Source organism: Saccoglossus kowalevskii, chromosome 13, assembly GCF_978046115.1.
Source record: "Saccoglossus kowalevskii chromosome 13, keSacKowa6.1, whole genome shotgun sequence".
Lineage (NCBI taxonomy): Eukaryota > Metazoa > Hemichordata > Enteropneusta > Harrimaniidae > Saccoglossus > Saccoglossus kowalevskii.
In genome coordinates, this window is record NC_140653.1 from 1,055,691 (window position 1) to 1,081,128 (window position 25,438).

Here is a 25,438-nt window from a genome sequence, read left to right on the forward strand (position 1 = left end):
GTGTACTTAAAGGTATAACCTGATGTTTTGTGTGTTGACAAAAACATAATTATCAAATAGAATGAGTATAGAAGCACAAAAGAAACTCAATATTATTCTTTTAGAACAACTAAAGAAATCCAATAATATTCTTATAGGACTACTATAGAAATCCAATAGTATTCTTATAGGACTACTAAAGAAATCCAATAGTATTCTTATAGGACTACTATAGAAATCCAATAGTATTCTTATAGGACTACGAAAGAAATTTAATAGTATCTTGTAGGACTACTATAGAAATCCAATAGTATTTTTATAGGACTACTAAAGAAATTCAATAGTATCCTTTAGGACTACTATAGAAATCCAATAGTATTGAATTTCTTTAGTAGTCCTATAAGAATATTGGATTTCTTTAGTAGTCCTATGACTACTAAAGAAATCCAATATTCTTATAGGACTACTAAAGAAATTCAATAGTATCCTTTAGGACTACTATAGAAATCCAATAGTATTTTTATAGAACTACTAAAGAAATCCAATAGTATTTTTATAGAACTACTAAAGAAATCCAATATTCTTATAGGACTACTAAAGAAATTCAATAGTATCCTTTAGGACTACTATAGAAATACAATAGTATTCTTATAGGACTACTAAAGAAATCCAATAGTATCCTTATAGGACTACTAAAGAAATCCAATAGTATTCTTATAGGACTGCTAAAGAAATTCAATAGTATTTTTATAGGACAACTAAAGAAATCCAATAGTATTTTTATAGGATTACTAAAGAAATCCAATAGTATTCTTATTGGACTACTAAAGAAATACAATAGTATTCTTATAGGACTACTAAAGAAATCCAATAGTATCCTTATAGGACTACTAAAGAAATTCAATAGTATCATTTAGGACTACTATAGAAATCCAATAGTATTTTTATAGGACTACTAAAGAAATCCAATAGTATTCTTTTAGAACAACTAAAGAAATCCAATAGTATTCTTTTAGAACAACCACCGAAATCCAATAGTATTCTTATAGGACTACTATAGAAATCCAATATTATTCTTATAGGACTACTAAAAAAATTCAATAGTATCCTTTAGGACTACTATAGAAATCCAATAGTATTCTTATTGGACTACTAAAGAAATACAATAGTATTCTTTTAGAACAACTAAAGAAATCCAATAGTATTCTTATTGGACTACTAAAGAAATACAATAGTATTCTTATAGGACTACTAAAGAAATTCAATAGTATCCTTTAGGACTACTATAGAAGTCCAATAGTATTTTTATAGGACTACTAAAGAAATCCAATAGTATTTTTATAGGACTACTAAAGAAATCCAATAGTATTCTTTTAGTACAACTAACGAAATCCAATATTATTCTGATAGGACTACTAAAGAAATTCAATAGTATCCTTTAGAACTACTATAGAAGTCCAATAGTATTCTTATAGGACTACTAAAGAAATACAATAATATTCTTATAGGACTACTAAAGAAATACAATAGTATTCTTATAGGACTACTATAGAAATCCAATAGTATTCTTATAGGACTACTATAGAAATCCAATATTATTCTTATAGGACTACTAAAGAAATTCAATAGTATCCTTTAGGACTACTATAGAAATCCAATAGTATTTTTATTGGACTACTAAAGAAATCCAATAATATTCTTTTAGAACAACTAAAGAAATCAAATAGTATTCTTATAGGACTACCAAAGAAATCCAATAGTATTCTGATAGGACTACTATAGAAATCCAATAGTATTCTTTTAGAGCAACTAAAGAAATCCAATAGTATTCTTTTAGAACAACTAAAGAAATCCAATAGTATTCTTTTAGAACAACTAAAGAAATCCAATAGTATTCTTACAGGAATATTAAAGAAATCAAATTGTATTCTTATAGGAATACATAGTTCATACCCACCATAGACTCCGGGTAACCCCCAACCACCCCACTCTTTCCGTAGCGTTGGTCTAGTCCTCGATGCAGAGAGAAAGGAACGTGAAACGGAGCTTATGTGGCACCGGTGTCTGTGACTCTGTTACTCTGTGATTCTGTTACTCTGTGACTCTGTGACTCTGTGACTCTGTGACTAAAATTTGTTCCACTGATAACTCAAGATCTACAATTTCAATTCAAATGAAATTTGGCACACAGCTAATATATGATGAGTAGATGCGCTGATTAGATTTTGGTGCATCTCCATGCATATTAATTAGTCAATTATTGCATTAATTAGTCCCCGGACGCAGTATCTGTATCTTAGAAATGCCTGGACCAATCACAATCAAACGTCACACATACATCATACATGATGTTATACATATGCACGTCAATTTGTTTCATGATCTGATTCAATGGCCGAATGGCGGCCATTTTTGTGCTAACAATCATCAAAATCAAGCATTTCTCGGCTGTTTACAGATGGATTTTGTTCAAACTTGGCATATACATTAGACATTATAAGACCTTGATGCACATCATTTTGTTTTACAATCTGATTCAAGATGGCCGAATGGTGGCCATTTTTGTGTTAAAAAATCCTAAAAATCAAGCATTTCTTGGCTATTTACAAATGGATTTTGTTCAAACTTGGTATATACATTAGACATTATAAGACCTTGATGCATATCATTTTGTTTTACAATCTGATTCAAGACGGCTGAATGGCGGCCATTTTTGTGTTAAAAAATCCTAAAAATCAGGCATTTCTTGGCTATTTACAGATGGATTTTGTTCAAACTTGGTAAATAATTTTGTTTTTCAGATAAAATTCAAAATGGCTGTCTGGCGGCCATTTTGTTTTTATGAATGTGGTTCTCGTGCCATATCTCTGACTTGCTTTCACTGATTATGTTCAAATTTTGAATATTCATTATACATTATGTCATGGATAGACAGATATATTGGTTTGATGATCCTCTTCAAAATGGCCAAATGGTGGTCATTTTGTGCTAAAAAATCATCAAATATCAAGCATTTCTGGCATTTATGGATGGTTTTTGTTCAAACTTGGTACATATATTAGACATTACGGGTTCCTGATGCACGTCATTTTATTTTTCATATTGGATTCAAAATGGCTGACTGGCGGCCATTTTGTTTTAATGATTGGGCTTCTAGAGCCATATCTCTGAAATGCTTTGACTGATTATATTCAAATTTTATATATTCGTTATACATCACATTATATATATACATGTATTCAAAATGGCTTATTTTGAATGCTGTTCCATATCTCTCAATATGTACTTGTTTGACGATCAGATACAAATGTCAATTTTAATGTTAAAAAATCATATTCCTGACATGGTTATATTCCAGCCATATTACTATAAACAAAACTATTTATCTTAAATTTGATAACGGGGACTGTGCCATGCATGGCTTGTTAATTTATAACTTAGTCTTTAAAGTTAAAATATTTGACTAGGGTGAGTAGCCTAATTTGCATATTGCAATAACGTATTCTGTCGCAAAAAACAAAAACAAAAACAAAACTGGTAATATTACATTGGAAGGTCTGCCAATTTGCGAATTTTAGTATATAATGATTTATTATATCATGATGGATGTTATTTGAGCAGATACAGCGACTAAAAACATCAAATGTATGCGAGTATGGGGAGTATGCATGCGCAGTTACAAGAGTGACGCGGCCATTTTTTCAGTTTGACGAAAAGGCAGTACCCTTTCCGATTTTCATGAACGCAAGTTCAATTTCACTTTGTGCGTCCTATTCATCAATAGACAATATCGAAGACAGATGCCGTACAACTTTCTGCCAATCTTGATTCGTGAATGTGCTGGTTACATGTACAGTGTTCTCCTCGGGCCTGCGTCGCTTGGACAATAGCCGCATAACTTTTGTTTCGCCCGCAATTCTGCAGTGTTCTCATCAGGTCTTTTTAGGGTATCGGGTCCGATACTGTTCTTTCTTTCCACGATACTGTTTCCCTCAAGCTGGGCCGTTTCCAGGCCATTGTTTTGCAATGATGAATCAGAACAGAACAATTCATGTGAACTGATTGATCCTAACTTATTATCTGGATACTCATATTCACCTGTGGATACTTCGACCTACTTTCAAGCATGAATATAGAAGGAAATCAATGATTTTTTTCAGTATCGTTCCAGACTTTGCAAGAAATTTATATAATAATCACAGTGATCACTACTATTGGGTTCAAAAATTATTTATGATCATTCAAATATAGTGGCCATGGCTGTCGGTTCAATCCAGTACTGGCCTTCACCGCTATTGCGACGCCACGAGCAGAGAAAAGGAAAGCTGAATCCCCACGTCTACACTTAATCCATGTATAAGGCAGACACCCGACAGCAACAGCAAGGAAGTTTGTCAGTTTTATTCAAGATTTTCTATTTTACGCGTGAAGCTAGGCGATTAGGTGCTGTGCGCGAGCGTCGGTTCGAGTCACGCACGCAGTACGTGTTTACTATAATTAGACATAGTCTTTACCTTGCCGTTTATTCGGTGTTATTTGCTTCTTTTGCACACGACTCCCAGTGTCTTCTCCTCGAGCAGACAGTAATATTTCACATTTGTTTTCGCATGGTTTCCATCTTACTCAAATAAAACGAAGCAGTTGATTCCTATTTTACTTAGTGTTTATTTTTGTTTTATATCTTTAAACAAAAATGCACTCATTATACAAATGGTATATAGGCGAGTTTATTGTTTTTGCCGAACGAGGACAAGGAAAACAAAATGGCGGTAGTTTTGTGTAGGGTCGATCGCGATCTTCAGTTTGTATCAAAAGCACGTCTCACAAATGAAATATTTTTTTTGAGTGATAATTTGATAGCAATTAAACAAATTTCAATCGTTGGCGTATGTAAGGGCTGGATCACTTACTTTCAAGGGCTCAAAGTCCGGACGAACATTAAACTATGATGTTTTTGTTTATCTGTTCTAGGTATGTTGTACAGACTTTTTAGTTGTACTATTTTGATGATTTAATTTCAAGAATCTGTCAAGGAAACAATCTGTTGTTACTTTACATGTAGGTTTAATTTAGCAGATTTTACTTATTTCCACGTGAAACGCAGGGTCGAATGCTGTTCCACTAAGTAAACGCACCCAAGAGTGATTAGTGACCCTGGGGCATAACGACCGATCCTCAAGTTAATACAAGAGAACTGGTGATGGTTGTGAACCATAACTGCCTCAGCACAAAGGCTGTTGTGTGATACCAGGGAATGTAAAGGGAAATGTATTGTAGTGTTACCTCTGTGTAATTTACAATATATCTGCATTAACCTTCACTATTAAGGACAAAATGGGAGTAGAAGCCAGGCTACGCAAATTTGCAAAATAGTAGTTAGTTAGAATAACCAGACATTGTGAGGTATAAAGAAATGGCTTATTAGTCCCCGCTCGGACCACGGTTACTAAAAAAGACTGTTAGGAAACGCCATTGTTAAAAGGAGTGAATCTGCCTAATCCCTCAAGGATGCGTGTCGCGCTGTGTACGCCCTCTATTGCTTGAGATTTCAAGGTCCACCATTTTGTTTCATTTTTGTGTCGATCACTTGATGTTCCGCGAATTTGAAATTTTAAGCTCGTTTTCGATAGAATATCCACGTTTAGTGAACAAGCTCTACGAAGAACCACACGTACATTTCGGATGAGTACTCTTTGTGACTGTGAAAACATTCAGAATCGAGAATCGTCATTTATCGTTTTCACTGTTGTCATGAGAGCTTGGGTCCCGGTAGAAAAGTGACAAAAATTCTAACCCCTAAGTCACTATTTTAAAATACATTATATTATAAAAATTACTACCAGATGAATTTTTAGTATACTACTGTGCGTACTTATGAAGGTTGTGTGGGATTTGGGGGCTTATTAGAGTAATTTTTGTCGTTTTGCTTTCGCGTCACTGTATCAGCCATTTTGTTCAAAGTCGTAACACTTTTTTTGTAGACGCCGTAGAAATTGTTGAAAATGTATTCAAAATTTACCGCCAGTTTCATAACATGCCTGTTTAATTGTTCTTGTCTGTCCTTGTTTCAGTTTTTTTGGAAAATTTTTCATGTTGCAATATTCAGCGTGCCGTTAAATGTGGTTTTAGTCAACGCTACAGTTTTTGAACACATTGAACTGTGGGTACAACTTTCTAGCAGTCTCTTCGCCAAATCAATTTTTCAAACCCTTTTTAACCGTTCTTAATTTCATTGGAACTGCCTGTTCAGGCCCGTAGTTTGGGGGGGTTTGGGGGGTTCGGTCGGACCCCCTAAATTTTGAAAGTGAATAGATTTATGATCGTAGATTAGAACATAATAAAACAAACAGTATTAATTAAAATAATTATCATCGTTTAAATCACTTGACTCAATGAGGTAACTACCAGACTCAGTCGAAATAGCATAGCAATGAGCATTTAGGTAGCAACGAGCTTTAAATGTCAATCGTGAAGTTACGCCGTCTCAGTTCAACAGCAGCCAATCAAAACAGGTTGTTATAAATGGGCAAGCTTTTATTCGGTGGTTCCGCGATAGTGTAATGAAGATCGCGTTCAAGCAGCGGATGTTAAATATTAAAGCAACATTGAAACAATAATGTAATGATAGTCACTCTCTGAAGGATGTGGTGGTCCTGAATAGGTCCGTTTGTCTTGTGCTAGTGTTCGCTCAGTTAGTAAAGTGTGGGATTCGAACGGGATTGAGACGACAACACGACACTGTACTTTCATATTGGTTCATTAGTTTTGTATTCTTCAAGTTAATGATGGCATATATACTGTTTTGTTCTATGTGTATCAGCCAAATGTAGTCAACTTATTGTATTAGTACGAGTAGCCTGTGTTATTGGACATAGTGTACAACTACGGGTTTAAAACATCATTAAAAAAATGACGAAGATTTATCATCACAAGTTGTATAGGTCGAAGAGCTTCTTGCAGCCAAAAAATTATCCCACAGTGTTGCTTCAGCACTGAAACTATGCGATAAATCATATTTTTCAAACATATTTTTTTACACGTTTTTTTTGATGTCTTAGAAAATTTTCTATGTTTTTAGTGGGTTCATAAAAAAGGAGATGTAGTCATTGAAGTTTATTTATTTGTTTACTGCTAAGCTGCTACTATATGCATATTCTTTTACCGCCATCTAAAAACAGATTTACAGTGAACCAACAAATTTACGTACTGCAAGAAACTTGGTAGTATGCCATTAGTTAGTGCATTTAATTTGTTTGATGCAATCATTGTGCCAGCTATTTCTTATGGTAGCGATATGAGGGTACCAAAATTCGGAAATCGAGAGGGTACAGACAACGTTTTGCAGATATCTACTTGGCATTAATAGTTGTGCAAACAATATAGCAATGTTGGACGAATGTGGAAGGCTGCAATTATGCTGTGATTATTTCAAACGTTGTATCTTATATTGGTTAAAATTAAATAATAAATAGCTGGAATCCCAGAACATGTTATATCATGCTTAAACGATTAGACAAGACCGACAGACTTACTTGGGAAACCCACATAAAAATCTCCTGTTCAAATATGGTTTCGGCATTGCCTGGTTTGAAAAACAAGTTGTAGATACTGCAAATTTCTTAGAGATATTTACTCAAAGAATAAAAAAAATGTAAGAATGGCATGCCTCAATTTCACATTCATCCAGGCTGCATACTTTCGGAAAAATCAATGTAGTATTATAACCTGGGAGATTTATTGGCAAGCAATAGACTAAAATATATACTGACGAGTTTTCGCTGTTTTGACCATAAACATAATGTTGAATTAGGCAGACACACACAAATACAGTTGGATCAATAAATTTTTAGTTTTTGCAGTGATACATTTGAATTTAGCGTGGTAGACAATTGCAATTCACTTTGTTTTTATATGTTCATTTTATATGTTCATTTTACTTCGTCGCTACACAAACTGCCACACCATATATCAACTAGCTCTGTATCTTTTAAAAGTTTTAAAGCGACGAGATAAATATGAATTCAGCTTAACTTAGTACCATATGTTTACATGGATGTTGTATTGTTTTTAAAACGTGATATGCACTTTTCTACCCATTACATTTTGTACGATGTGGTGAGGCTCTGTACAGAAATAAAATTACATAATTGACTAATACTAAAATGAATAATTGTAGACAGATTTCGACATGAAATTTCGACATGTGCGCTAACATCTGTGAAGAGCGAAAAAGCTCGTGAGTAGCATTCTACCTTAAAATGCTTGGACAATAATGCTAAGATGCGTACAGTCTTGTCTTTTTTGTGAACAACATTTTGCCGTAATGGATCAAGGGTGTGGGTGTGTTTGTGGGTGGGAATGGCCTAGGACCCCTTCTCTAAAATGGTAAAATAGTTCAAAAATGTTATGTGGAATAACTTGCCAACGTAACACAAAGTAAACCAATTGAATTTAAAACCGAGAATATAAAAATGTATGTAACAGAGCTCAAAAACACTTTTTGAATATTATAAATAAATATATCATTTATTGTTGTTTTCGAACCCCCTATTCAAAAGTGCTGGCTACGGGCCTGCTGTTGTTGCATATTTGGTCTGCTACATGCATTTTGTAGAGCATGGGTGGGTCATTTCAGTTATCTTATCGCATATTTTGTTTATTTCCAACAAAATGTACGTGGTATCATGGCTCCTCATTAAAACTTTCGCCTGGCTGAAAGATAAACACTTGTATGGTTTCTTTGACGTCTTTTTTTCTGATCATATTTTGTTGGTTTGTTTATTTCAGTTTTCTGCCGATCTTGTTATTTAGAAACGAAAATGCCATACGCGACAGGCAAATTTGTTTTGAGTTTAAACCGAGCGACAGGTTTTGTCAGGATTCACTGTAACAACTTACACTTTAGTATTACTGAAAGTATCCACAGAGACACAATAAAATGGCGTGCAGTTGTTGATTGCAATGAACTCTGCGGAAAATGGCGTCATATTTGCGTGATTTCCTGTCTACATTTTATGTTAATGATTTATCACAGATTAGTACGTCTTTTGTTTCAAATATTTACCCGCGACACGCATCCAATGAAAAGAACATGATTCGTTTCCTAACCGTCTTTTTTAGTAGCCGTGCTCGGACGAAGTCCGAAAACGGGGACTTATAATTCGGTCTCCGTCTGTGTGTCCGGAGTCATATCTCAGAATCCCTTGGACCGATTCCATTCATTCTTTGCATGTGCCTAGTACTTTATGCACATGCAGTGGTTTAGCGATTCGATTCAAAATGGCCGACTGGCAGCCATTTGGTTTTTTGAAAATGTTGTATTTTGGACATGCTTTGTCAGTTTTCATTCAAACTTGGTACATAGATTATACATGTTAGGATACATGTCCATGACGATTTATTTCGCAATTGGATCAAAGATGGTCGACTGGCAGGCATCTTGTTTTTTTATGCGATATCTTGGACATGCTCTGTCAGTTTTCATTCAAATTTGACACATACATGTACTTTATACATGTTAGGATGCATGTCCATGACAATTTGTTTCAAAATCTGGTCAAGGATGGCCGATTGACAGCCATCTGACTTTTTGGCCTTATTACTATATTTCCACAATTTATGTACCATTTTCATTCGTATTTGGCACATACAGCATACATACATGTATCAGTGTGTTTCATAATCAGATTGCCGAATAAAGGCTGTTTTTATTTTTGGCCATATTACTACTACACTGAACACGTGTTTTGATGTAAATAAACAATCTGTTGTATACGCCACTTGGAACTCAAGTTTCAAGGACACCCTCGCGACAACCCCTCCGCCTTAATATGACGAGCACAAAGAGAACTTTCAAAAATTTAACGGGGACTGTGTCATTTTCAATGACTTGTTAACCCATGAAACATACTCGCACATATCCATACATGTCTTATTGTGTGGGGGAAAGCTGTCATGTACACAATGATAATAACTGGAAATGGTTTCACAACAGCAAACAAGTGTTATTGCTGTAAATAATTACGAACAATAAAAACTGAAATTTAGAAAAACTATGAACAAAAAATAATGAAAGTCTGTGATTTTCTGCACAGTTTCCAGGAAATTATTAACCGAACCATAACATTTATAAAAAGCACAGTGCTCAGATTCACTTCGAGTATATCAGAAATATAATCTTACAATTGCATACGAGTCATCAAAACGTACAGTTTGGTGACATAATTCAAATGTTGTATAGTTCAATATGCATACAACCACCCATATACTAGTACATTTTGACAATAAACCCCTCTTTCACATTGTGCTAATACAAACAAGACATTAAACCTTCCTGACAGTAACATGTAAGCGTTGTATAAACCCGAATGAAAAGTCTTGAGTCACGGCGAATACTTCTATCGAGTCGCCCATTTAAAAAAACGCTTCAACTAGCCAAGGCCAATCAATAATGTGCAGGTTCATTAATTAAATAATATTAATTTTATTAACACTTGCACATTCCCCGGAGGGATTGGCAATGGTTACAAATGTTTAAGAAAGATTAAAAAAAATAAATAAATAATATAAAATAAAAACATACAAAAAGATAATTAATTATCTTTTTGTATATCTTTTTGACATGTAAGATTATTTTGAAGTAATGTACTTTTTTGGGAAAATATATGAATAAAAAAAAAATTATAAAAGACAAAAAAATAAATAAAAACATACAAAAAAACTAAGCTAAGCTACATTACTGTAACAGAGAAAGAAAATATTAAGACTAAATTATTATACAATAAAAAGATAGAAAAAAATTGCTGTCTTATTTCAAAACACTTCTTTAGGTACCTTGCTACAGGGAGTATTAGACCACTGTTGTTTAGCAAGACTATGAATTGTGTCTTTGGTGACAAATTTTGGTTTTTGCCATTTCAAATAAGACATTTCTATCGGGGTATAACTTTTGCATGACATCGTTAGGTGATATTCATCTTCTACTTGATTCTGATCACAAAGGTTACATAATCTATTAGCAAGGGGTATTCAGTTGTGTCTGTCAGTCTCAGTTTTCAAGTTATGGTCACTGAAGCGGAATTGTTTAAATTTTCGCGCATCTCAATATTTTGCAGGGTAACAAGGTAGGTTTCAAAAGCAAAATTGTTTTTTAATTCTCTGTATGTTCTTAATTTATTTATATTTCATTTTGGTTTGATTGATTGTCGTTTTGTAATTCACTTTTCCAAGTTGATATAAATGATGTTTGTATATTTTTATTAATTTGTCCTAATTGCCTTGTTAGAATTTCATTGTTGTCAACCAGGTTAGACTGGTTGATGTTATTCAAAAGGGAGTCCACTATTTACTATTAATTTCTTAATATTGATAATTTACTATTAAACTCAAAAACATCGTAATGTTATTACACTTCTACACCGGGTAACACCAATTAAAACCAACATCAATTTAGAATTACTGTGGCCAATGACATTGAAATTTGCTCTTCCATAAAGCAGCAGTTTCCCTTTTCTAATAATCAAAACTACCCTTGATACCCTGGAGAAGTATGTCCACTGTTTCACAACAACGACTGTCCCAAGAGATTTTCGTCTTCTCAATTTCTCAAGATAAACGTCCAAGGGTTGTTTTGTTTACTAGAAGGAAATGTCCTTTGACAGCGTTTCTTGAATTAATTTCCATTGCACAAAAAAGCAGCAAATACTCTTACTGAAGCACAGAATTGGCATGATTTTTTCCCCCGGCCATTCACGCAAACTGCAAATCAAGACTTTTACCGCATCCATAGTTGTTGACAGCCGATGGATGATGATGGATGTATTGTGACGTATTTTGACCCCCCGACCCCCCCCCCCCCTCCCCTGGATTTTGACCTTGCATTCTTGTCACATTTACTGCCCTTTCATACCTGTTCAATTCCTTTCATTATTTCATCCAGATTCCATGATATTTTATATTTAAAACCAACCTTTATTTCACAGTCACTCAAGTTTTCATTTTTCTAAAATTATCTTACTGATCAAAAGACTTTTCACCCCCATCATGCAATCTCCCATAGTACTTCCGCAGACACAGCAGCGATCGCCAACATATCTACAAATAACCTCGCTCTCAGGAGCTGAGGAATAAATTAGTTAGCATAAATTAACTTTTATCTGTTTATAAGCTCCCCCCTTTTTTTCATCAATTTTTCTCCCAGGGGTTTATACTCTGACAACTACGGTATAGACAATTGTATTCTAGTTCTTTAACAATTAAAACTGTTCATATTTGTTCTTATTTAACCTTTGACCGAATGCTTTATTCCACTTCCTAGTTGTTGTGTGTCACCAAGGATCTTAAAAATATGCACTTAAGATAATTATGTACAGTGTTGTATGCATCAATTAAATGTATGTTTAATACAGTGATTATATTCATTATTATGCATGTACTATCAATGCCAGTAGCATAAATACAAAAAACAAACACTAACAATTTATTTTCACAGAATCACTTATTAGCTCCGCTGTCGACTTTGTCGAGCGGAGCTTATCATATGAGTGATTGTCCGTCGTCGTCGTCTGTCGTCCGTCGTCCGTGTCAATGTTTTACTTTTTCGACTTCTTCTTGAAAACTACAAGCCTGAATGCTTTGATACTTGGTGTATATGTACCTTGGGTAGACCTCTCTCAGATTTGTTCATTTCATGATGATATCTTCAATTCTCTAATTTTGGTGAATATTTTTGTCATTTTTAGTAAAAAGTGATATTTTCGACTTCTTGTTGAAAACCGCAAGTCCAATTGCTTTGATATTACATATATAGGTACTACATGTGGACCTCTCTCAGATTTGTTCATTTTGTAATGATATTTTTAATTCTCTAATTTCGGTGAATATTTTTGTAATTTTTGGTAAAAAGTGATATTTTCGACTTCTTGTTGAAAACCGCAAGTCCAATTGCTTTGATATTACATATATAGGTACTACATGTGGACCTCTCTCAGATTTGTTCATTTCATAATGATATCTTTAATTCTCTAATTTTGATGAATATTTTTGTAATTTTTGGTAAAAAGTGATATTTTCGACTTCTTGTTGAAAACCGCAAGTCCAATTGCTTTGATATATTATACATATAGGTACTACATGTGGACCTCTCTCAGATTTGTTCATTTTCTAATGATATCTTCTGTTCTTTAATTGCCATGTGCATTGCTAACAGCGGAGCTATCTCAGCCGACAGGCTGCTTGTTTTCATTATTTCTATAAATGTACGGTTGTTTTGCAATGTTGTGATCATTTCTAAATTTACATGTGATCCTTGTTGTCACACATATCAAAATAACATTCCAATACTGTAAATTACTTTATTTTCGCTATTTTCAAAGGGACAATTCAGTGAAATCAAGCATATACTCCTTTACATTACAATATTGATTTGTTTTAGTGTCCACCATTGACTATCTTTGGATCTTTTATTTACTTTATGCAAACTTTATTTGGACAAATATTTTGTGGTATTTGATCAATTTGTGTTTATACATGTAATACACTCACAATCGTTGATGATTTAAGATGGTGTCTTTAATTTCATATTTTTGCATTTGTCAATATGAAATCTAAAAATATTATTTAGATATTATTTCACATTAATTCTCCATAACATTTTTTTTTTTTTTTAATTCAAATGATTTAATCATTTGGTTTTTCTAGCATTTTCCATCAGTTTAATGTTTATGAAAGTAATTTTTATAAAATCAATATTTATAATTAAAAATATCAAAAGTTATACATGTATGATGTATGCATTATTCTTGATCCATAATAATTAATAACTTTGTTTTGCAGGTGTATTTATGATGCTGTCAGCAATTCTGGACAGTCCGCTTTAGACATTGCTAAATTCTGGAACCATGTCAATGTTATTCGCGTATTTGAAGACCATCCAAGGACTTCTTACAAAGACAAAGAAGCCCCTACCAACTTCTTTGGTTATAACCCCCTTGATCGATGTGCTGTTAAACGGTCAGATGATAAGTGGCTGGAATCAACATTACAGAAAGATGATTCTGTGTTTCTCTTGTACAGCAACTCATATCCTCTAGTTAAATTTGATCCAAACGGAAAGCCGCAGCTTTGTCAATTCCGCTATAACAACATAAGATCCATCATTGATAACACAACAACTAAACCAAATATTATTTTTCTGGGTGCTAAATGTAAAGAACAAGAAGGCAGTAATGATTTCAATGAGGCTTGGTTTGCAGTTGATGCAACAGGTGTTCCTACTGAACAAATCACTGACTTGGCCCCAGGTGCTGAATATCTCAGTGGTGCAGGCGGTCTCCGTTTGATGCAGCTACATGAGTCAATAGCTGGTATTGTAGCACAAGGAAGGTCACTACTTGCTTGGCATGCAAGGTACAAGTTCTGTCCAACCTGTGGAAATAAGACATTTCTGACCGAAGCTGGGTACAAACGAAAATGTGAAAATGATGGCAAGTAACATCTGAGCTTTTATACAATATTCACCCTATATATAAAAACCGGTGTAAATTTCAAAGTATTTATAAACAAAGATATTTATAAATTGACAGTTCTAAAGCTTGTGCTGTGATAATGTCATGTATGTAACATGTTAGTGTTTTACAAAATGAAAGATAGTTCCACCCTAGCCAATCCAGTCATCTTGTTTGAATGCTAAACTGTTTTTATAAGTTTTGTAAATATAAATATTAAGTTGTGGAGGCCCACAGTACCTTTTTGTAAAATATTGCCAATAGTTTACAATTTACACAAGAACTACAGAAATCTAAATAACAAATAAAAAGATATTAACTGGGTACATATGTAGAGGGTTCTGTAACATACAACAATCTTAAGATAGCGAGATAGTTTATTGAATAAGTCAACTGGTTGAGGGCATTTTAACAATATTTATAATAGGGAACACATAAGTTTAGGAATAAAACAAATACATATACATTGCATTAACACATAGATTCTTTTTTACAGAGTGTATTAACCATAGAGAGATACACAATTCAAGTTATCCTAGGACAGACCCTGTAGTGATTATGTTGGTGGTTTCGTCTGGTGGAGATAAATGTTTGCTTGGCAGGGCTAAATCATGGCCAGCCGGCATGTACTCCTGTTTAGCTGGGTTCATGGAGCCAGGTATGTACTCCTGTTTAGCTGGGTTCATGGAGCCAGGTATGTACTCCTGTTTAGCTGGGTTCATGGAGCCAGGTATGTACTCCTGTTTAGCTGGGTTCAAGGAGTCAGGTATGTTCTCCTGTTTAGCTGGGTTCATGGAGCCAGATACATACTCTCCTGTTTAGCTGGGTTCAAGGAACCAGGTTTGTATTTCTGTTTAGCTGGGTTCATGGAGCCAGGTAAGTACTCCTGTTTAGCTGGGTTCAAGGAGCCAGGTATGTACTCCTGTTTAGCTGGGTTCATGGAGCCAGATACATACTCTCCTGTTTAGCTGGGTTCATGGCGCCAGATACATACTCTCCTGTTTAGCTGGGTTCAAGGAGCCAGGTTTGTACTTCTGTTTAGCTGGGTTCAAGGAGCCAGGTATGTACTCCTGTTTAGCTGGGTTCAAGGAGCCAGGTATGTACTCCTGTTTAGCTGGGTTCATGGAGCCAGATATGTACTCCTGTTTAGCTGGGTTCAAGGGGCCAGGTTTGTACTCCTGTTTAGCTGGGTTCATGACGCCAGTTATGTATTTGTGTTTAGCTGGGTTCATGGAGCCAGTTATGTACTTCTGTTTAGCTGGGTTTCTGGAGCTAGTTATGTACTTCTGTTTAGCTGGGTTTCTGGAGCTAGTTATGTACTTCTGTTTAGCTGGGTTCATGGAGCCAGTTATGTACTTTTGTTTAGCCGGGTTCAAGGAGCCAGCTATGTACTTCTGTTTAGCTGGATTCACAGAGCCAGGTATGCACTCATGTTTAGCTGGGTTCACAGAGCCAGGTATGTACTCCTGTTTAGCTGGGTTCATGGAGCCAGGCATGTACTTCTGTTTAGCTGGGTTCATGGAGCCAAGTATGTACTTTTGTTTAGCTGGGTTCAAAGAGCCAAGTATGTACTCCTGTTTAGCTGGGTTCAAGTAGCCAGCTATGTACTCCTGTTTAGCTGGGTCCAAGGAGCCAGTTATGTACTACTGTATAGCTGGGTTCAAGGAGCCAGTTATGTACTACTGTATAGCTGGGTTCAAGGAGCCAGTTATGTAATTCTGTTTAGCTGGGTTGAAGGAGCCAGGTATGTACTCCGGTTTAACTGGGTTCAAGGAGCCAGTTATGTACTCCGGTTTAACTGGGTTCAAGGAGCCAGTTATGTACTTCTGTTTAGCTGGGTACATGGAGCCAAATATGTACTATTGTTTAGCTGGGTTCATTGAGCCAGGTATGTACTACTGTATAGCTGGGTTCAAGGAGCCAGGTATGTACTCCTGTTTAGCTGGGTACATGGAGCCAGGTATGTACTCCTGTTTAGCTGGGTACATGGAGCCAGGTATGTACTCCTGTTTAGCTGGGTACATGGAGCCAGGTATGTACTTCTGTTTTGCTGGGTTCCCTGAGCCAGGTATGCACTTCTGTTTAGCTGGGTTCAAGGAGCCAGTTATGTACTTCTGTTTAGCTGGGTTCAAGGAGCCAGGTATGTACTCCTGTTTAGCTGGGTCCAAGGAGCCAGTTATGTACTACTGTATAGCTAGGTTTAAGGAGCCAGGTATGTACTTCTGTTTAGCTGGGTTCATGGAGCCAGGTATGTACTTTTGTTTAGCTGGTTTCAAAGAGCCAAGTATGTACTCCTGTTTAGCTGGGTTCATGGAGCCAGTTATGTACTTCTATTTAGCTGGGTTCATGAAGCCAGTTATGTACTTCTGTTTAGCTGGGTTTCTGGAGCCATGCATGTACTTTTGTTTAGCCGGGTTCAAAGAGCCAGGTATGAACACCTGTTTAGCTGGGTTCATGGAGCCAGCCATGTATTTTTGTTTACCTGGGTTCAAGGAGCCAGCTATGTACTCCTGTTTAGCTGGGATCATGGAGCCAGTTATGTACTTCTATTTAGCTGGGTTCATGAAGCCAGTTATGTACTTCTGTTTAGCTGGGTTTCTGGAGCTAGTTATGTACTTCTGTTTAGCTGGGTTCATGGAGCCAGTAATGTACTTATTTTAACCGGGTTCAAGGAGCCAGCTATGTACTCCTGTATAGCTGGGTTCAAGGAGCCAGGTATTTACTCCTGTTTAGCTGGGTTCAAGGAGCCAGGTATGTACTCCTGTTTAGCTGGGTTCATGGAGCCAGATATGTACTCCTGTTTAGCTGGGTTCAAGGAGCCAGGTTTGTACTTGTGTTTAGATGGGTTCATGACGCCAGTTATGTATTTGTGTTTAGCTGGGTTCATGGAGCCAGTTATGTACTTCTATTTAGCTGGGTTCATGAAGCCAGTTATGTACTTCTGTTTAGCTGGGTTCATGGAGCCAGATATGTACTATTGTTTAGCTGGGTTCATTTAGCCAGGTATGTACTTTTGTTTAGCTGGGTTTATGGAGCCATGCATGTACTTTTGTTTAGCCGGGTTCAAAGAGCCAGGTATGAACACCTGTATAGCTGGGTTCAAGGAGCCAGGTATTACTTCTGTTTAGTTGGGTTCATGGAGCCAGCCATGTATTTTTGTTTAGCTGGGTTCAAGGAGCCAGCTATGTACTCCTGTATATCTGGGTTCAAGGAGCCAGGTATTACTTCTGTTTAGCTGGGTTCATGGAGCCAGTTATGTACTTCTATTTAGCTGGGTTCATGAAGCCAGTTATGTACTTCTGTTTAGCTGGGTTTCTGGAGCTAGTTATGTACTTCTGTTTAGCTGGGTTCTTGGAGCCAGTAATGTACTTATTTTAACCGGGTTCAAGGAGCCAGCTATGTACTCCTGTATAGCTGGGTTCAAGGAGCCAAGTATTTACTCCTGTTTAGCTGGGTTCAAGGAGCCAGGTATGTACTCCTGTATAGCTGGGTTAAGGGAGCCAGGTATTTACTCCTGTTTAGCTGGGTTCAAGGAGCCAGGTATGTACTCCTGTTTAGCTGTGTTCATGGAGCCAGATATGTACTCCTGTTTAGCTGGGTTCAAGGAGCCAGGTTTGTACTTGTGTTTAGCTGGGTTCATGATGCCAGTTATGTATTTGTGTTTAGCTGGGTTCATGAAGCCAGTTATGTTCTTGTGTTTAGCTGGGTTCATGGAGCCAGATATGTACTCCTGTTTAACTGGGTTCATGGAGCCAGGTACGTACTCCTGTTTAGCTGGGTTCATGGAGCCAAATATGTACTATTGTTTAGCTGGGTTCATTGAGCCAGGTATGTACTTCTGTTTAGCTGGGTTTATCGAGCCATGCATGTACTTTTGTTTAGCCGGGTTCAAAGAGCCAGGTATGAACACCTGTTTAGCTGGGTTCATGGAGCCAGCCATGAACACCTGTTTAGCTGGGTTCATGGAGCCAGCCATGTATTTATGTTTAGCTGGGTTCAAGGAGCCAGCTATGTACTCCTGTATAGCTGGGTTCAAGGAGCCAGGTATTACTTCTGTTTAGTTGGGTTCAAGGAGCCAGGTATGTACTCCTGTTTAGCTGGGTACATGGAGCCAGATATGTATTCCTGTTTAGCTGCGTACATGGAGCCAGGTATGTGCTTCTGTTTAGCTGGGTTCAAGGAGCCAGGTATTTATTCCTGTTTTGCTGGGTTCAAGGAGCCAGGTATGTACTCCTGTTTAGCTGGGTACACGGAGCCAGGTATGTTCTTCTGTTTAGCTGGGTTCACAGAGCCAGGTATGTACTCCTGTTTAGCTGGGTTCACAGAGCCAGGTATGTACTCCAGTTTAGCTGGGTTCAAGGAGCCAAATATGTACTATTGTTTAGCTGGGTTCATTGAGCCAGGTATGTACTACTGTATAGCTGGGTTCTAGGAGCCAGGTATGTACATGTGTTTAGCTGGGTACATGGAGCCAAATATGTACTATTGTTTAGCTGGGTTCATTGAGCCAGGTATGTACTACTGTTTAGCTGGGTTGAAGGAGCCAGGTATGTACATGTGTTTAGCTGGGTACATGGAGCCAAATATGTACTATTGTTTAGCTGGGTTCATTGAGCCAGGTATGTACTACTGTATAGCTGGGTTCAAGGAGCCTGGTATGTACTTGTGTTTAGCTGAGTTCATAGTCAGGTATGTACTCCTGTTTAGCTGGGTTCTAGGAGCCAGTTATGTACTTCTGTTTAGCTGGGTTCAAGGAGCCAGCTATGTACATGTGTTTAGCTGGGCTCATGGATCCATATATGTACTTCTGTTTAGCAGGGTTCATGGAGGCAGGTATGTAATTCTGTATAGCCAGGTTCAAGGAGTCAGTTATGTACTTGTGTTTACCTGGGGTCATGGAGCCACGTATGTACTCCTGTTTAGCTGGGTTCATGGAGCCAAATATGTACTGTTGTTTAGCTGTGTGCATTGAGCCAGGTATGTACTGTTGTTTAGCTGTGTTCATTGAGCCATTGGTGAACTTCTGTTTAGCTGGGTTCATGGAGCCAGGTATGTACTTCTGTTTAGCTGGGTTCATGGAGCTAGTTATGTACTTCTGTTTAGCTGGGTTCACAGAGCCAGGTATGTACTCCTGTTTAGCTGGGTTCAAGGAGCCAGGTATGTACTCCTGTTTAGCTGGGTTCAAGGAGCCAGTTATGTACTTTTGTTTAGCTGGGTTCAAAGAGCCAAGTATGTACTCCTGTTTAGCTGGGTTCAAGTAGCCAGCTTATGTACTCCTGTATTGCTGGGTTCAAGGAGCCAGGTATTTATTCCTGTTTAGCTGGGTTTCTGGAGCTAGTTATGTACTTCTGTTTAGCTGGGTTCACAGAGCCAGGTATGTACTTCTGTTTAGCTGGGTTCACAGAGCCAGGTATGTACTCCTGTTTAGCTGGGTTCACAGAGCCAGGTATGTACTCCTGTTTAGCTGGGTTCAAGGAGCCAGGTATGTACTCCTGTTTAGCTGGGTACACGGAGCCAGGTATGTTCGTCTGTTTAGCTGGGTTCACAGAGCCAGATATGTACTCCTGTTTAGCTGGGTTCACAGAGCCAGGTATGTACTCCTGTTTAGCTGGGTTCAAGGAGCCAAATATGTACTATTGTTTAGCTGGGTTCATTGAGCCAGGTATGTACTACTGTATAGCTGGGTTCAAGGAGCCAGGTATGTACTCCTGTTTAGCTGGGTTGAAGGAGCCAGTTACGTACTACTGTTTATCTGGGTTGAAGGAGCCAGGTATGTACATGTGTTTAGCTGGGTACATGGAGCCAAATATGTACTATTGTTTAGCTGGGTTCATTGAGCCAGGTATGTACTACTGTATAGCTGGGTTCAAGGAGCCAGGTATGTACTTGTGTTTAGCTGAGTTCATAGTCAGGTATGTACTCCTGTTTAGCTGGGTTCTAGGAGCCAGTTATGTACTTCTGTTTAGCTGGGTTCAAGGAGCCAGCTATGTACTTCAGTTTAGCTTGGTTCATGGAGCCAGTTATGTACATGTGTTTAGCTGGGCTCATGGATCCATATATGTACTTCTGTTTAGCAGGGTTCATGGAGGCAGGTATGTAATTCTGTATAGCCAGGTTCAAGGAGTCAGTTATGTACTTGTGTTTAGCTGAGTTCATAGTCAGGTATGTACTTGTGTTTACCTGGTGTCATGGAGCCAGGTATGTACTCCTGTTTAGCTGGGTTCATGGAGCCAAATATGTACTGTTGTTTAGCTGTGTTCATTGAGCCAGGTATGTACTGTTGTTTAGCTGTGTTCATTGAGCCATTGATGAACTTCTGTTTAGCTGGGTTCATGGAGCCAGGTATGTACTTCTGTTTAGCTGGGTTCATGGAGCTAGTTATGTACTTCTGTTTAGCTGGGTTCACAGAGCCAGGTATGTACTCCTGTTTAGCTGGGTTCAAGGAGCCAGTTATGTACTACTGTATAGCTGGGTTCAAGGAGCCAGGTATTTATTCCTGTTTAGCTGGGTTCAAGGAGCCAGGTATGTACTCCTGTTTAGCTGGGTACTCAGAGCCAGGTATGTTCTTCTGTTTAGCTGGGTACACAGAGCCAGGTATGTATTCCTGTTTAGCTGGGTTCAAGGAGCCAAATATGTACTATTGTTTAGCTGGGTTCATTGAGCCAGGTATATACTACTGTATAGCTGGGTTCAAGGAGCCAGGTATGTACTCCTGTTTAGCTGGGTACATGGAGCCAGGTATGTACTCCTGTTTAGCTGGGTACATGGAGCCAGGTATGTACTTCTGTTTTGCTGGGTTCACTGAGCCTGGTATGCACTCATGTTTAGCTGGGTTCACAGAGCCAGGTATGTAGTCCTGTTTAGCTGGGTTCACAGAGCCAGGTATGTACTTCTGTTTAGCTGGGTTCAAGGAGCCAGGTATGTACTCCTGTTTAGCTGGGTTCAAGGAGCCAGGTATGTACTCCTGTTTAGCTGGGTCCAAGGAGCCAGTTATGTACTACTGTATAGCTGGGTTCAAGGAGCCAGGTATTTATTCCTGTTTAGCTGGGTTCATTGAGCCATTGATGAACTTCTGTTTAGCTGTGTTCATGGAGCCAGGTATGTACTTCTGTTTAGCTGGGTTCATGGAGCTAGTTATGTACTTCTGTTTAGCTGGGTTCACAGAGCCAGGTATGTACTCCTGTTTAGCTGGGTTCAAGTAGCCAGCTATGTACTCCTGTATAGCTGGGTTCAAGGAGCCAGGTATTTATTCCTGTTTAGCTGGGTTCAAGGAGCCAGGTATGTACTCCTGTTTAGCTGGGTACATGGAAGCAGGTATGTATTCCTGTTTAGCTGGGTACACGGAGCCAGGTATGTTCTTCTGTTTAGCTGGGTTCACAGAGCCAGGTATGTACTCCTGTTTAGCTGGGTTCACAGAGCCAGGTATGTACTCCTGTTTAGCTGGGTTCAAGGAGCCAAATATGTACTATTGTTTAGCTGGGTTCATTGAGCCAGGTATGTACTACTGTATAGCTGGGTTCAAGGAGCCAGGTATGTACTCCTGTTTAGCTGGGTACATGGAGCCAGGTATGTACTCCTGTTTAGCTGGGTACATGGAGCCAGGTATGTACTTCTGTTTTGCTGGGTTCACTGAGCCTGGTATGCACTCATGTTTAGCTGGGTTCACAGAGCCAGGTATGTAGTCCTGTTTAGCTGGGTTCACAGAGCCAGGTATGTACTTCTGTTTAGCTGGGTTCAAGGAGCCAGTTATGTACTTCTGTTTAGCTGGGTCCAAGGACCCAGTTATGTACTACTGTATAGCTGGGTTCAAGGAGCCAGTTATGTACTGTTGTTTAGCTGTGTTCATTGAGCCATTGATGAACTTCTGTTTAGCTGGGTTCATGGAGCCAGGTATGTACTTCTGTTTAGCTGGGTTCACAGAGCCAGGTATGTACTCCTGTTTAGCTGGGTTCATGGAGCCAGTTATGTACTTCTGTTTAGCTGGGTTCATGGAGCCAGTTATGTACTTCTATTTAGCTGGGTTCATGAAGCCAGTTATGTACTTGTGTTTAGCTGGGTTCATGGAGCCAGATATGTACTCCTGTTTAACTGGGTTCATGGAGCCAGGTACGTACTCCTGTATAGCTGGGTTCAAGGAGCCAGGTATTACTTCTGTTTAGTTGGGTTCAAGGAGCCAGGTATGTACTCCTGTTTAGCTGGGTACATGGAGCCAGGTATGTATTCTTGTTTAACTGGGTACATGGAGCCAGGTATGTACTCATGTTTAGCTGGGTTCACAGAGCCAGGTATGTACTCATGTTTAGCTGGGTTCACAGAGCCAGGTATGTACTCCTGTTTAGCTGGGTTCATGGATCCAGTTATGTACTTCTGTTTATCTGGGTTTCTGGAGCTAGTTATGTACTTCTGTTTAGCTGGGTTCACAGAGCCAGGTATGTACTCCTGTTTAGCTGGGTCCAAGGAGCCAGTTATGTACTACTGTTTAGCTGGGTTGAAGGAGCCAGGTATGTACTCCTGTTTAACTGGGTTCAAGGTGCTAGTTATGTACTACTGTTTAGCTGGGTTGAAGGAGCCAGGTATGTACTCCTGTTTAACTGGGTTCAAGGTGCTAGTTATGTACTTCTGTTTAGCTGGGTACATGGAGCCAAATATGTACTATTGTTTAGCTGGGTTCATTGAGCCTGGTATGTACTACTGTATAGCTGGGTTCAAGGAGCCAGGTATGTACTCCTGTTTAGCTGGGTACATGGAGCCAGGTATGTACTCCTGTTTAGCTGGGTACATGGAGCCAGGTATGTACTTCTATTTTGCTGGGTTCACTGAGCCTGGTATGCACTCATGTTTAGCTGGGTTCACAGAGCCAGGTATGTAGTCCTGTTTAGCTGGGTTCACAGAGCCAGGTATGTACTTCTGTTTTGCTGGGTTCAAGGAGCCAGTTATGTACTTCTGTTTAGCTGGGTTCAAGGAGCCAGGTATGTACTCCTGTTTAGCTGGGTTCAAGGAGCCAGTTATGTACTTCTGTTTAGCTGGGTTCAAGAAGCCAGCTATGTACTTCTGTTTAGCTGGGTTCAAGAAGCCAGCTATGTACTTCAGTTTAGCTGGGTTCATGGAGCCAGTTATGTACTTCTGTTTAGCTGGGTCCAAGGACCCAGTTATGTACTACTGTATAGCTGGGTTCAAGGAGCCAGTTATGTACTTCTGTTTAGCTGGGTTCATTGAGCCATTGATGAACTTCTGTTTAGCTGGGTTCATGGAGCCAGGTATGTACTTCTGTTTAGCTGGGTTCATGGAGATAGTTATGTACTTCTGTTTAGCTGGGTTCACAGAGCCAGGTATGTACTCCTGTTTAGCTGGGTTCATGGAGCCAGGTATGTACTTCTGTTTAGCTGGGTTCATGGAGCCAGTTATGTACTTCTATTTAGCTGGGTTCATGAAGCCAGTTATGTACTTGTGTTTAGCTGGGTTCATGGAGCCAGATATGTACTCCTGTTTAACTGGGTTCATGGAGCCAGGTACGTACTCCTGTATAGCTGGGTTCAAGGAGCCAGGTATTACTTCTGTTTAGTTGGGTTCAAGGAGCCAGGTATGTACTCCTGTTTAGCTGGGTACATGGAGCCAGGTATGTATTCTTGTTTAACTGGGTACATGGAGCCAGGTATGTACTCATGTTTAGCTGGGTTCACAGAGCCAGGTATGTACTCATGTTTAGCTGGGTTCACAGAGCCAGGTATGTACTCCTGTTTAGCTGGGTTCATGGATCCAGTTATGTACTTCTGTTTATCTGGGTTTCTGGAGCTAGTTATGTACTTCTGTTTAGCTGGGTTCACAGAGCCAGGTATGTACTCCTGTTTAGCTGGGTCCAAGGAGCCAGTTATGTACTACTGTTTAGCTGGGTTGAAGGAGCCACGTATGTACTCCTGTTTAACTGGGTTCAAGGTGCTAGTTATGTACTACTGTTTAGCTGGGTTGAAGGAGCCAGGTATGTACTCCTGTTTAACTGGGTTCAAGGTGATAGTTATGTACTTCTGTTTAGCTGGGTACATGGAGCCAAATATGTACTATTGTTTAGCTGGGTTCATTGAGCCTGGTATGTACTACTGTATAGCTGGGTTCAAGGAGCCAGGTATGTACTCCTGTTTAGCTGGGTACATGGAGCCAGGTATGTACTCCTGTTTAGCTGGGTACATGGAGCCAGGTATGTACTTCTGTTTAGCTGGGTTCATGGAGCCAGGTATGTACTTCTATTTAGCTGGGTTCATGGAGCCAGTTATGTACTTCTATTTAGCTGGGTTCATGAAGCCAGTTATGTACTTGTGTTTAGCTGGGTTCATGTAGCCAGATATGTACTCCTGTTTAACTGGGTTCATGGAGCCAGGTACGTACTCCTGTTTAGCTGGGTTCATGGAGCCAAATATGTACTATTGTTTAGCTGGGTTCATTGAGCCAGGTATGTACTTCTGTTTAGCTGGGTTCACTGAGCCAGGTATTCACTCATGTTTAGCTGGGTTCACAGAGCCAGGTATGTAGTCCTGTTTAGCTGGGTTCACAGAGCCAGGTATGTACTACTGTATAGCTGGGTTCAAGGAGCCAGTTATGTACTTCTGTTTAGCTGGGTTCTAGGAGCCAGTTATGTACTTCTGTTTAGCTGGGTTCAAGGAGCCAGCTATGTACTTCAGTTTAGCTGGGTTCATGGAGCCAGTTATGTACATGTGTTTAGCTGGGCTCATGGATCCAGATATGTACTTGTGTTTAGCAGGGTTCATGGAGGCAGGTATGTAATTCTGTATAGCCAGGTTCAAGGAGCCAGTTATGTACTTGTGTTTAGCTGAGTTCATAATCAGGTATGTACTTGTGTTTACCTGGGGTCATGGAGCCAGGTATGTACTCCTGTTTAGCTGGGTTCATGGAGCCAAATATGTACTGCTGTTTAGCTGTGTTCATTGAGCCAGGTATGTACT

General features: G+C 38.6%; 1 protein-coding gene across 1 annotated transcript in view; it reads left to right on the forward strand.

Annotated features, from left to right (window-relative positions):
- LOC144361886 (NAD-capped RNA hydrolase NUDT12-like) overlaps positions 1 to 25,438 on the forward strand; it is a 71,818-nt gene that overhangs the window by 41,547 nt on the left and 4,833 nt on the right. Inside the window, exons 3-4 of the mRNA XM_085506849.1 lie at positions 13,813 to 14,462; positions 14,980 to 15,141. Of these exons, the coding sequence (XP_085362975.1) occupies positions 13,813 to 14,462; positions 14,980 to 15,141 (812 nt within the window). The remainder of the gene's footprint in view (positions 1 to 13,812; positions 14,463 to 14,979; positions 15,142 to 25,438) is intronic.